The sequence below is a fragment of the Anastrepha obliqua genome, chromosome 1 (assembly GCF_027943255.1).
Source record: "Anastrepha obliqua isolate idAnaObli1 chromosome 1, idAnaObli1_1.0, whole genome shotgun sequence".
In the NCBI taxonomy this organism is placed as follows: domain Eukaryota; kingdom Metazoa; phylum Arthropoda; class Insecta; order Diptera; family Tephritidae; genus Anastrepha; species Anastrepha obliqua.
Window position 1 is genome coordinate 2,498,295 of NC_072892.1, and position 14,326 is coordinate 2,512,620.

Sequence of the window (14,326 nt, forward strand, 5' to 3'; positions counted from 1 at the left end):
GATTAATAAAAAAATTAACTTAATAAAATCAAAAATCTGTTTTTTTATTGCCTCTAGGGTGGAACAAAGTTCGGCGGGTCAGCTAGTAAAACATAAAATAAGCTTCCGATCTCCGAATGCCGTCATCGGAGTTCAACCACCACCCATCCCAGACGACGAGCTTCATCTGCCTCTGAGATCCGCGTAACTACGGCAGTCGAATCGACCCCGACATAATCAAAATATGTCCAGCATGTGACGGTATCCCGCGCGATACTACGGATTCACATGCCCTCTTAAACCCACTTTTGCTATTTTTAATATTAGTTTGTATATATATTTAAAGCTGTTGTATTTAATTAGTAATCACATGAAAAAAATGTATTTCTAAGATGCTTACTTACACGCTAATAATAGCATTTACTTTAGTTAATTTGTATATGAAAGTATGTGCATTTGCAGCATCCTTATGAAAGTTGTGGTGAGGACCCGTGAAAAAGCAAACACGAATCGAATAATGCAGTTCACAAAAACCTTAAGAGAAGCTCGGCAAATTATCGTTAAAAAATATTTTTGTTTTATTATTTTAATGTTTCTTCCTGCGCCTGCCTGTAGAAGTGCTGGCCGCGTCTACTTCAGGCACCACCACCGTGCCTCCCACAATATCATCTTTCATGTCGGATTCCGCAATCTTGCTCTGCGCCTGCATATAAAACATTATATCGCGCAGCTGCTCCTTGACATCATTCAGCTCAGCCTCACGCGCTTCCTTGTATTCTTTGTATTGATTTTCCAATGTTGCATATTTAGTCTGCCAGGAGCTGTGATTGATTTGCAGCGTTTTTGAGAATTCACTCTCCTCGGCGAGCTGCTTTTGTAGTTCTTTTAATCTGTAAGTTAGTAACATTTTTACAGACTGCATTGACTGCGAGAAAAAATATATTTACTTCGTATTATTTTGCGCCAACTTGCGCTCCAATGCCTGTTTTTCCTTAGTTAGCGTTTGCACTTTCTGCTCCAGGGCGCCTACTTTGCTGCTGGCATTGTCGGCACCCGACTTAAAGTCACGCCACTCCTTTTCTAAGCGATCCAAACGATCTTCGTAGTACTTGCGCTGCGTATCCAACTGTGAGGTGAGTAAATATGTGAACTCTAATTGCATTGAATCGATTTTCTCTTCACCCTCATCATTGGCAGTAGCCACCAACTTGCCATCAGTCTTATTTTGAAAGAGGCGGTGCACGAAATTGTCGCCTGCATAATCCCAAACACTCGAAGTACCCAACTGCATGGCGAAAGTGTGATTGGTGGCGCGATAATGCGCAGCAGCGTGACCTCCTTGATAGCGCCCACAACCAACATGTCCGCAAATCAAGCAAATCCATAGCGAATCTGTGCCCTCACACTCCATACAAACAGAGTTCTCAAGCAATTCCGGCGTCTGTACATGACGGCAAACAGGGCAGGTGGAGTCGCCCCATTTGATAAGGCAGTTTGCATGAAAGGCATGATTGCAAAGTATGGTCAGAACTCCATCGACGCTCTCGTCCATGCGCTCTAGACAAACTGGCGTTAAGGAAGATGAGTAATTAGTGTTATTAACAGATGAATTAAGCAAAGTTAATACCTGGGCAATTGGGCAGTTCGGTATGCCCAGTTGGTGGCCCACCATTGCAACCGCGTTCGATTTCCGACACCCAAACTGCGTGGCATAGTGAATCGGGTTCAAGCAAATTATAGGCAGCGCCATTATAGGACTGATAGAACTCCAAAGCGGCGCCGTTTGAGCGAAATCTATTGCGAAGTTAGAAAGTTTCAAACAAAAAAGAAATTAAAGTTATAACTTCCATTATTTTTAGATATTATTTCACTTACTCTAATATCACCATAAACTGATTGGGACTGCCGTCACGCACAATACGAATGTGACGTATCGCTGACTGACAAGGCGCCACAAAGCCCATTAGGTCATGACAGCTGACACTGGCAGGCACTGCAAGAAGGCACAGCATATCGGATGGGCCCTCCTTAAGCTCCTTACGTTCACTAAACAAACCCACAAACAATTAATTGGCAATTGCTACATTCGCATTCACACAGCGGCACTCACTTTTTCTTGTACAAATGCACAATACCATTGGTCACTTCCGGATTGCCGGAGAAGAAACCAATTTCTTTCGGAAACTCCGGCGCACACTGTCCCTCCTCGAGTGGTGTAGCTTCACGTGAGCCACTAGCTGTCGCGCGCAAATCGCGTTTACGTTCGCCACTCAATTCCATCGCTGCAGCTCCTTCTTCAACTACTGCCTGTTGCTGCGTTGCCGCTGCTGCCTGCAGCTCTTCTTCGATTGCCCACAATCGATTTGTGTAGGTTTCTATTACAATTTCACTGGATTGACGTAGACCACGATCGCGTTCTCGCTCCTTTAGCATGCGCGGATTTGTAGGATGTTCAGCAGAGGTGGCACCAGGTTCTGTAAGGTACACACATATGCATAATTGCTTATGAGAAGTGATATAATTTTTTTCACCCGTATGCTTACGCACCTAAGTCCTCACTAAGTGTAGGGTCAAATTCGATTTTGATGACGCACAGCGATACCTGATTTGGCATTTGTTGTTATTGTTAGAGTGGTGTTGCTGTTTCTATGTACTTCCTTTATCCTTCTGAAGGAACACAAAGTCTTTTTAACCGAAATATACTTCGGTTCGTCCAGTTCTTTGTGTGGGATATTAAACACCTATCGGGGGGGCTTCTAAAACTTAGCACTTTTTTTGTTTTTTATTTATTGTTCGTGAGAATTTAATTAATTTTTCTTTTATTTTGTAAATTTTTCAATGTAAAACGCATTTATGTTTTCTTTTGTTTAGAAATTTCGCAAATAAACAAACAAGATAAATCAGATAATTTTTAAAACGTCAAATTTTGTGGCCAGTTAATGAGAAAGAGAAGTGAAAAGACCACAGTTGCTCGCGTCAGTAGCTAGATGGCACTCGGCGCAGTTTGTCATTCCTCAGTAATTTTGGTTTTCCAAGTGATGCACTAAAATGCGTTTCAGAGAACGTTAATGTATACATTAACTTTCTCTGAACGCTGCCTGTTGCATCGAAGCAGTGACCGCTCGAAATTTAAATTTGACTAACGAACAATTTTAATAACTCTAAAAATAATTATCCGAGAGAAAAACTAAGTACGACTGTGCAGTTACACCAAGTGTAACTTCTTCCGATGCATAATGCATAAGAAGCGTCCGTTAGGAGAGGTTACACTGTATAAGTTGTTTTAGTACTTATTTTAAATTTTTGAAAAAAAAAGTTTTTGTTTTTTTAATTTATAAAAACTTGACTTAGAAATGTTTTTTTTTTTCAAATTTGTATTATTAACGCAATCATAATTTATTTTAATGCTAAGTGCTTGAAATTTTGAATGTACCAGAGTTTGCCAGGTAGCAATTTTCAAGACAGTGTCATCTGAGTTAAGCTTGCAATTTTGCTCAAGTGTTAATTTAAATAATCCAGTTCCGCACTTTCATTTAAAGTAAGCGGCTCTAGCACAGTTTTTTTCGTGAAAATTTAATTTTTTCGCTCAGCACAGATTTGCAATTGTAAATTAAATAAGTTCTTATAAGTTTAGAATTTTGTTTGGGGTCTTTGTCTTGCACCACCTTAAAATCCGAGCCGAGATCTAGTTTTGATAAATATTGAAATCTATCCAAAGTACTTTCCATCAATGAAAGATTTCCTACTCCGTTGTCTACTATTGTGCCCCAAACCATTGCGATGCCGCCACCCTGTTTGATCTCCCACCTCAACGCAGTATTCGCTTTTCCTCACACCAATCTTTTCATCTCCGATTGCTCCGATTTTTGGGTCAGCTTTAACCATTCGTTCGATTACTCGCACGTCCTTTCCATTAAATTTTTTTCCGTACTCAACCTTTTGCCATTTGAAATGTTCCATTCGTTTCATACGTATTCAAGACCGATTGGATGGTAACACCCTAACTATTTCCTTCGATTTTTAACCTTATAATTAATTTTTTTACATCAACCGGTCATCCGGAGTGCGTTTTAGTCGCCAACTTTCCATTTTGAGGTGTTCATTCTTGAAAAGTAAAAAAAAAAATGCACTGAATAACAACGATAGAAACTTCTAACAAGAGTACACAAGTCGCAATAGCATGTACCGTTATTCACCGAAGCAAGCATTGAATGATTTCTGTGGAATATGTTAGCTGGCAGATGAATTTTTCAGAGAAATTTTTTCATGGCAAATTACGCGCATTACAGGAATTGATTCGTGTCGTGTTTGACTGCAACATTTGGCATACGACATTGCCAAAGTTTACTGGGAGGCAACCGAAATAATGATGTGTCGTCTGATCTGGCAAGTCAAGGGAGGCTGAAGTTCAGCTCAGCACATCAGTCTTCCCCACTAGATTTGAGATCTGTGGCCACCTTCAAACCCAGACTGCAATTCGCTTGATTATTGTTGGACGCAGTTGAAACGAAGCCTCTTAACACTAAGGGGCGACCACCAATATGATTACTATAATGGAGATCGAAGAGATTCGATTACGAGTATTTAAATGCCTCAGGGTCAGTCTAGATCAGGTTATTGCAGTTGACGGAAATTAAATTTAAAGTTTTTCGATTATAACATGTGGGGGAGCATATCCAATAGTCTTAATTTTAAGTTAAATATTCCGGATATACCTACATGACCTTGTACTAAAAAAAATTAATTCATTTTCATCACGCTTTCTATATGATTTTTTTCTAAGTGCCAGAGTGATACTTCTATATTTTTTTGTTTTTTTTTTGTGCTTTTCAATCTTTCAAAAAATAAAAAGCGAATCGCATAATTCAATTCCTACTTTACCCAAATGACTTACTATAAATTGTGTTACAACATCTCAATTCCAATTGAATGAACGGTCTACGTAAGGTTGAGGTAATTGAACATAATCAGCTGCTGATGTCAGCGCAGTTGTAGAGTTTTTAACAACTTTTTTGTCCATAAACCACTTTTTTCTTTGTATTCTTTTTTTGTTTACGTTCACCTAACCTAACTTTTCATTTCTGTTTACGAAAGTACACCATAGAGACTTTATAATGAGAAACAGTTTTTTTTACTTCTCTTACACAACTCACCTACGATTATGTTACTACAAATATATGCTAATTTTATTTTTAATAATTACTTTTAATTTTATATTTTAATATTATTTATTATTAACCATAACCTTATAATTAAAATTGTAAAGCAGGCTAGAGCTATGACTACTACTCGTACTACTATCATATCATGCACTATATCATTATTTTCTGTTACAGAAGTAATTCATTAATTTAAAATCGGATAAACATCAATTCAAGATTTTGTGAAGAAAATATTAAATGTACTTTAAACTTTTATGCAATCCCCTCATTCAGTTGATTGTAGCTCCAGCACGTGTCGCCATTGCCGCATACTGTTATAATGTTTACGGTGCCCCACTGTTAAAATCCTGAACGACAATCGCCATTCCTATCGCTGCCGCCATCGCTGCTGTCGGCGACCTCGTCCTTCCGTCGTCCATCGGTCGGATTCGTTTTACATGTTGTCGGCATTGTTGTTGCCATCTCTACAGCTATCAACCTATTGTTGTTGTGCCAATTGCCTTTCGTAAGCTGGCCTTGCATAGCTTAGTTGCTGTTGCTGTTGCTGTTGCTCCTCTATGCTCGACAACATTTTCCGCAACAGTGGTGGCTTGTTTTCGTTTTCTTCTTCTTCCCGTCCCCTCTGTTTCGCATATCCTTCATGCTTGTATAGCCATAGTGAATCGTTCGTATGTTGTCGCGCTGCTTCTTGTTGAATACCGACACATGTCCAGTAAGGTTCGGTTCAACGGCGACTGCGACGCAGCAGACGCAGTAACAGCAGCAACAGAGCCAACATCAACTGGTCTGTTTCAGTGGCCTTACGCTGCTCCAGCAACGTGCATAACTGGCAGTGACTGTTGGTACGGCATTGTTTTTGGACATAAATGTTGCTTCTACGGATGGCGGATGACGTGCGTGAAATGACGAAGTGTAGTCATTTGTTGGCAGCAGTGTGCGGAGGACGAAACGTAGTGCCAGAATTTGTTGCGCTTGTAGTGAGTTTGTTGTAGTTGTGTTTTTGTTGTGCGATTTTTTGTTTGTTTACGAGTTTATAGGTTGCTGGCGCGTCGCGTAGATGCCGTTGGCAAATACATACATACAAGCACACGTAAGTGTATTTGCGTAAATGGGTGGGTGTGTGTCTGTGTGTTGTGAATGAGTGATTTGTGTAGTAAATTTGTACTATGTCTGATTTGCAACAACGGAAGAGTGGGAAGCAAAAGAAAAACAGTTAAATGAAAACAAAAAACAAAGGCAAAAAAAAGTAACAGTGAATGAGAGAAAACAACAACTACACGAAAACAACTACTCCGAAGGATTCCCATTTGTGCTTCTCTTTTGTATTGCTGCATTTAATTAGCTTGGCAGCAGAAACAATTTAACAACAACAAAGGCGAAGCAAATTAAAACTAAAAACAGCAAGGAATTATATGCACGACAGCCAAGACAGACAACCAACAAGTAAAAAGTCATTTATGCAAAAAAGCTGTGAAATGTAGTGAATTCTGGAAAATGTTGCAGTGCCAGGGGTGATTTAAATAAACGGTAGTACTCAATTTTAGAATTCACATTCAGTTCTGTTTTTTCACTTGTTTTGCTTTGCTTCATAGTGAAGCGCAAATTATTTCAAACACAAACTTCATTAATTAGTTTATTAACTAATTACAAAAGAAAATTAGAAATTCACACAGCAGTAAAGCAAACAAACCACCGAACGAGAGCGAGCAAGTGGAGCAAGCGGAAAAATGGAAAACGGAAGGCCATGGCAGGCAGGTGATGGCAGCGCAAAAGTAGAAGCAGGAAAAGTGGGGAAAGAACGCGCAACGGTGGCAGCTGAAAGGTGAAGGAAACAAGTGTAGTTGAGGCAAAGTTAGCTGAGTGAAAAAGAGCGCAGGCGAGGCAGGCAAGAGGCAGTGGGTTTGAAAAGAGAAGGAAAGCTGAGAAATACAGTTCTTTGGATTAAAAGTGAAGGTGGTAAGGAGAAGGGGCATGGACGAAAGAAGGCAATAAATGACAAAAAGCTAGGGTACAGGAAGTAACAAACAAGCGAAAAGGCTCAAGGGGAAAGGCACAGTAAGGGCGCATGCAAATATTTGCATTTACGATGTGCATTAATATACTCTGTATGTAGAGAGAATATGTTTCTTAAAGACATAGGATTATAGAGCGAAATTAGAAATACAAATGTGATAGAAATGGGCGTTTTTTTTAACTTTTAGATAATGTCATGTGTGTGTTTAGCAGGCTATGTGATGGCCATTGCGGCTATAAAATATCGAATGTTAAGAGATAAGACCAAACCATTAGTACCTATCAGGGAAGCACTAAGACTTCAAGGTCATTTGCACCCTTTCCTCTGCATTATATTTTCTTCAGGCCAAGTATTCTTCTGCTTTTCTGAACTATTATATATTTTTCCCCTCATGCATGCCTCAAGGCGCGAGTCACAAAAGCGTGATTAGCTGGACCATATCTCGAACCTAGGGACATGCGGGATCAGGGAATCTCGGCTGTGGGAATTTTGTCTGTACTTGACAACTCGTTCATTTCACACGTATTCATCGAGTCTTCCAGTCAGTCGTTGTTCAGACCATAGATAATAAGATGCAAAACTCTTTCATTTTGTGTGAGAGCCCGCGCAAGAGCTCGACAGCATTACTAATCCCTGGGCTGATGAACAGCTGATAGTCGAAATGGCGGGCTGCTAGAAGTAAGGCACCAAAAATAACTGAAGAAAACAGTTCGTTTTTGCGTTAATGGAAAAATGTCCCGATTTAAATATATGTAATTGCATATTTATGTCAAAATAAATTCAATTGAAGCGTAATAATTTAAATTAAAGCTAGTTTTTAGACTTTTCCAAAGCTTCTATATCCTTTTCGGCGTCTTCTTTTAATTCGTCTTGAGTACATATATGAATATATTTATATAAATTTAATTTTATTGAAAACTGTGAGTTGGCTTATGTTTGTAAATTTTTATATATGCGAATATTTTACGGCTAAAAGGCGTGGGTAAGGACATAGAATTTGAGTTTGAGATATTTTACAAGCATACTTTTGTTAACTGTTTTAAGTTATAAAAAATTAAAGGTTATAATAAAGGTTATAAACCATAGCAGTTCATTATTTGTGATACATATTGTGTTAAAACACCTCAGTAGTGAATATATATGTTTTTTTTTCCTGAGTGGCAGATGGACGGCGAAACTTATTCCATCAATTGACAAATGGGTCCAAAGGAACTTCGGAAGTGAACTACTTCTTAACTCAGTTCCTCTCGGCCCACGGATACTTCCGGAGATACCTCCAGGCATGGGCAAGGTAACCGATTCCAAGTGCATATACTGCGGCGCGGTGAGAGATGACGCTGAACACACCTTTTTTAGTTGTAACAGATGGCTCGCGGAAAGAAATGCTCTGAGGGAGCAGGTTGGCGACATCGCACCGAGCAACATAATCAGCAAAATTCTCGAACGCGAGGACAGCTGGAAGGCGGCAAAGAAATACTTCGAGAATGTACTACGGACACAGTGCAACAAAGCGAAGCCGCGCAGATAGAGACACAAAAAGACGAGCCTATAGCATGAAAGCTGGCTACAAATATGGTGGGTGACTAGAATTGATCCTTTCATCCATGTTCTGGGCCCTCCCGAAGTATATAAAAAGCAGTTCCGGGAATGGTATCTTCCCAGAAGGAGAGGAGGGATCGTTTTAGTGGCCACACCACACGGCGCAGTAGACGAATGAGCGTTAAAATTTACGAAGACAAGAAGAAGTATCTCCTGACTTAAACCAGAGTCTATATACATATATAAGTATAATTGGCTCTTACACACTTTGGCCGTGGTGTGCGTCTCTATGTTGCTCCACAAATGGAGGGAGGTGCAGTTTTACGCCAACTCTGAATGTCAGATTTTTTTTATAAGGAGCTTTGCTTATCGAGGGGCGATCGCTATTGGAAACCACTTTTTCTATCATTTTGCTATTTCGTGCACGGAGATTCGAACCTACTGCGTCAACAAAATTAAGATTTTTTCCACTGCACGTGTGATTAAATAAATTGCTTATTCTACCCATAATATGGCATATTACGTCGTCCTGCCGAAACCAGCGGTCTTCCAGACGAAGTACACTCACTTTGGGACACTAAAATTACTGAGCATGAATTTTTTCCATGTTTTTGAAGATATTTAAGTCCCTGGCCGACAAAGCTGTTGAGTTCAGTGCGTTTTTTGGAGCGCACCAGTACTTAGTTACTGACCTGTGATTTAGTGCCACCCCGCATGCGACAATTTTGCGTATTCACAAAATCAAATGAGCCTCATCATTGGGCGGATATTAGGCATTGAGCAAAGCACTAAACGCAGACTATAGAAATACATACATTCCGATAATGTACAAACGCAGCTCCAGCACGGATTCACAAATTAACTCGCTTAATGCCAAAATATGTACATATTTACCCACTGAAAAAGGATTTAGACAGCGCACTGTGGTTAAAGGAAGTGGGTGGACGTGAATGATGCGACGAGGGCGAATACGTTAGAGCAACGGCCACAACCACAGCCACAGCAAAAACGACGTTAAGTTAGTAATAAAAATGGGAGGTGACACAGTGGCCTAATGGAAGCCTTAGCCCCGGGTGGACAAACAACGACTGAGAGTAGATATATTTTGCTGCTGATGATAAAGGGGCTGTTGTTATTGCTGCTGATTATGATGATTGCCGAGCCGCATCACTTCGCAACCTCGCCAACGGGTGTACGATTATAAGCATGAGTAAGTGATTGGTGAATGCCAGTGTAGCGCATAGATTGCTTACTAGCAAGAAAATATTTAAAATGCCAGTCGATGGAAATTGCATGGGGACGGATGAGAGTAAAGTGATTAAAGATTTAATAGGAATTGAAAATATAAGTGACAGCAGTAATCTGCAATCCGAAATATGTGCGTTTGAGCAATGGTGTACAATGAAACATTTGTATTTCAATATGAATCACAGTATACTCAATCGCCGTTAAGAGATGCAAGATCTTGGTGTTATTTTTGAAGTCAGGTTATCATTCTCCAATCACTAAATTTTATTGTCTCCAAAGCATTCGCAATGATCTGTTTCATTAGAAGAAACTCTAGTTGCTCAAAGATCCTCAGACATTGAAGTCGCTTTATATTGTCTTAGTGAGAAGCCATCTCGAATATTGCTCATTAATATGGAATGCGTCCTACGAAGTCCATTCTAAAAAGATCGGAAAGGCACACAAATGTTTACCAAATTCGGTTTGAGTAAGTTTGTTAGGCCAAACGAAACTCTTCATTATATCAGCAGACGGAAATTGTTAGGCCTACAGTCATTTACTGATACTCGTAGAAGGATCTACATACTTCTCATTAATTTTTGTTTATAATGTTATCAATGGCAACATTAACTGCAATGAGTAGACCAATCGCTTCCAATCGCACTTAGAAATATTCACATATTTGTTCATTCAACTAACAAAACCAATTATTGTGCCTATTTTGTAATAATTAAAGCAAATTATAGATTTTAATGTGAATATTAAGAGATTTGAACGTAATCTTTTTGTAAAATTTAACAAAAATGTATCAGTCCGTAAGCATCTCTCTGTAGACTGAAAGAAATAAATAAAGAATAAGCCGAACTGCCAACACGAGGAGGCCAAAAATGGAATAAAATTAATATAGAAGTAACGCAGCGAAACAACTGCGCAAAATGAGAAAAGTTGGCCAATGACAAATAGAAAGCGAATAAAGCCAAATAATAAAATAAAAGCACAAAATCAATCAAAAACAAAAAAAAAAAAGAAATGAATGGCAATCTTGTTGAAGTTTCGATGCACTCGAGACTGCATTCGATTTAGTTATAGCGCGTTTGTAAATGTGCGGCACATTATAATTTCTGAAGTATGTCGCGATATGCGGGGCTGTGCCGTCTTAACATTATCGAATGCCCTGAAGCAATTTTTCTTTTTTTTTGGTGCGCGTAAATAACTTTGGAAAGCGTTGTTTATAATGGAAGCAAGGGGGCGGAAGTGCGGTGTAATAGAGCGGACGAAATATATAGCAGTTAGAATACGACGCTGTGCTCCGATAATGACATTTTTTCTATTTATAGAAGTTTGTGTTCGGTTCCTAATTATAGACAACAAAATTATGAAAAAAAAATTTGAAGATTACGACGGCAATATAACGTCTTATTAACTCATATTTTTTTTTAATTTTAAATCGTTGTTACTGATCCAGTGATGGATTCCACGCCCAAAGTCCCATAACATCTATTTATTAGTTATACTTAATATATATATATGTATATACATATATATTATATTATATATCCGGGGGCAGAGGATGTTCTGGGCGAGTATCAATGAGAATTCAGAGCGAACAGATCAACTACTGAAAACGGTCTTGTCATGCACTGTCAATTTGTGGATTTTAAGGAACTTTTGATAGCCTTTAATACCCATCGGCAAGGAGTGCCGAAGTACCTCGTTAGGTCTTTAAGCGCCCCACGCGATGGTAACCTGGAGGTTGGCCCTTATATTTTTCGCAAAGGGGAGAGTTTTAAACACCTGGGTGTAAACCTTAGCAGCGCTGCAGACCCCCGAATTGGCGTGAATGATAGACTACAAGGAGCCTATAGAAGTTATTTTGCTCACCTGAAATTTCTCAAAAATGAATTACTATCGAAGTTGTGTAAACTACAAATCCACAGGATACTAATGAGGCCAGTAGCATGGTTGTTGACATCTAAGATAAAGAACTACCATCTCCGCTTTGAGCATAAAATCCTAAGAAGGATATTTGAACCAGTAAAAGAAGCTGATGGATCTGACAGAATTATATACAATAATGATCGCTAAAGCTCAGCGGCTGAGTTGGTTTGGACACTTACTCAAGATGGACGACAGCTGAATTACGAAAAAGATCTTAAACTCTCTTAAATAATATTATGGGCAGTAGAAAGCGTGGAAGATCGCCAAGAAGATGGACAAACGATGCTGATGCAGATTTATGCCTTATAAATACCAGGAGAAGCAGCACAATGAACCGAGCTGTAATTACTATGATGGTGACGATGATGATATACATAAATATAATTGGCGATTACACCCTTTTTTAGTTTCTGGTGTTTATAAGTGGTACAAATTCTTCACAGAATGTCGAAAAAAGTGAAAAGCTCAATTAAAATGTCAAATTTTTTTGTTCACTATTTTCTGCAACTACAATACATCGTGAGTTTTTGCCAAAGGATCACAAGCTTCACAAGGAATATTATGGTGAAGAATAGAAGAGTAGACAACCTATCATGGATATCGCATCATAATAATTTGTCAACTCGTACGTCACTGTATATTTGTGATTTTTTGTTCAAAAAGAACATCATAATCGTGCCTAAGCCACCATTTCGTGCACTGTGACTGGAAGATATCTGTACCGAATTTAACTTTATGCGAACAAAATCATTCAAAAGGGAATTTAGTGATAAAAAGTATTATGTGCGTGCATCCCAATGTGTAGAGATTGTGGAATTTAGAACAAGGTTAAGATATTCTGAAACCAATTTTCCAGTAAAAATGTATATGCATTTGTAATAGAAAGATATGCTAACTTCAATGCCAGTAGTTCAGTGCAACTCCGGAACTCAAAAGCCCTCACATTCAACCACATACCCTATAAAGTGGTTATTGAGTTCATTAGCAAGATAAGCACACTTAGCATGACCAATCAAGTTTGAACTCCGGAATACTGTGTGACATTTGGGTTAATGGAAATAAGATTTCGGACAAACTTGCAAGAAAGGGAAGGGATCCAAAACCTTTCCCACATAGTTGGGATGAATTCAAACTAGTTTTTTCCCTTTGTTTTAAGAAAACTGAATGTGTTTAGGATTTGTTTCAAATTTGTAGTGTAATGGAAATGGAAAGCCTTAATATTCCTAATATAAAATCTGTGTTTATTGCAAGTCACATGTTTAGATCGTGGTTTAGAGATTTAACTTTCTTGTGAACATATTTACATTTAAATAATTTAATCCAATAAACTATAATACGGAAGATAGACAAACGGTAAGTCACAGCCTTAATGCGCATTAACTCGTGCTTAACCCCCCTACTAATGCGTATTTACTTTGCTGCAAACGCACGAAATCAATGAGGACTTAAACTGAATTTATCAATTCCAATATGACAACACTGCCCTTAATGTATATCTTTTTACAATATTTTTATTGCAAACTTTATATTGGTATTGACTAATATAATTTAACACAATTTTTTTTATTTTTAATTCTAATTGTATGTTTGTATGTTTGTATGTTGGAACACTAAGAACACTAGTCCTTCAAGGCATTGTTGCTTTCGTAGCTCTTCAGGCACCTCCCTTGTGGAGGTGTTTTCATATAAATGCACTAATTTATTTTTTGAGGCACAAGCGGGATATGCACCAAAGCCCCTGAAAGAATTGGTATGAAGCTCTAGCTTAACAAATGAAAACAAAATCAGCAATTTGCTAAATACACAGAACTGCCACATGTCACGTAAAAATGTCAAGGCCGATTAACGCCTTTTAGTTTTTAGCTCAAAGTGAAAAAATGCTTACGTCTGACCTATGTTTTTGGAAGTAAACTTAAGTGAGATACTCTCTGCTGAAAGTTAAGTCCGGGGATGAATCCTGAAATTTCAGGACTACACTTAAAAATCCCGAATACGTCGGCATTACCAATTATCGCTTTCAGAAAGTTATACACCTGCGCGAATTCCGGGACCTCTCAAAATTCATATAGTACATATACATACAAATGCATACATATTCATAGGCACACACATTCAATGCATACACATTTTATTAAGCAAAAATAACAACCGGGTCAAGTTATGACATCAAGATTCCAAAATAGAAACTTCGAATCGGGGTATCTCTAGCGTAAAAACACAAACGAATGCGCCTATAAAAAGGCAAGCCACAAAACAAGATAAGAATGACAAAAAGGGGGGCATTAAAGTGTAGGCCAAAAGGGAGGAAGAGTGGGGAAGCTGCTGAAAATGGCGAAGCAGTGCAAAGCAACCTCCTTTATCGCTATTACGATGTTGAAAATTACACTCCGGCCAGCGAGCGGCAGGCAGCAGGCAACCATGTAACAATGCGGCTGTTATGCGGTAGTCGTTACAACAACATTGAGTC

At 38.7% G+C, this 14,326-nt stretch overlaps 2 protein-coding genes across 7 annotated transcripts in view; one reads left to right on the forward strand and one right to left on the reverse strand.

Moving 5' to 3' along the window:
• On the reverse strand, nucleotides 1–2,848 carry LOC129253515 (BRCA1-associated protein). The gene is made up of 6 exons (XM_054891925.1): nucleotides 2,527–2,848; nucleotides 2,090–2,453; nucleotides 1,855–2,025; nucleotides 1,607–1,773; nucleotides 927–1,545; nucleotides 1–869 (listed from the first exon to the last, which is right to left on the reverse strand). The coding sequence occupies exons 1-6, from the start codon at nucleotides 2,591–2,593 to the stop codon at nucleotides 566–568; spliced, it is 1,692 nt and encodes a 563-aa protein (XP_054747900.1). The 5' UTR covers nucleotides 2,594–2,848; the 3' UTR covers nucleotides 1–565.
• A 3,144-nt stretch (nucleotides 2,849–5,992) lies between these two features.
• Nucleotides 5,993–14,326, forward strand: part of LOC129246175 (45 kDa calcium-binding protein) — an 88,013-nt gene continuing 79,679 nt past the window's right edge. For 4 of the 6 annotated variants that reach the window (XM_054884761.1, XM_054884785.1, XM_054884794.1 and 1 more), the window contains exon 1: nucleotides 5,993–6,231. The gene's annotated coding sequence lies outside the window, so the exon portion shown is untranslated. Of the gene's footprint in view, nucleotides 6,232–6,585; nucleotides 6,669–14,326 lie in introns of those variants that run through there. The other 2 variants (XM_054884769.1, XM_054884778.1) reach the window with 2 other exon arrangements.

What these genes read in the sequence shown, in the direction of transcription:
- LOC129253515 (XM_054891925.1), bottom strand. Translation starts at nt 2,593, where the DNA reads ATGCCAAATCAGGTATCGCTGTGCGTCATCAAAATCGAATTTGACCCT. An exon ending in CAGTTTATGGTGATATTAGA is followed by an intron (nt 1,774 to 1,854) that starts GTAAGTGAAATA and finishes ACTTCGCAATAG; the next exon opens with ATTTCGCTCAAACGGCGCCG. An exon ending in TTGGCGCAAAATAATACGAA is followed by an intron (nt 870 to 926) that starts GTAAATATATTT and finishes ACTAACTTACAG; the next exon opens with ATTAAAAGAACTACAAAAGC.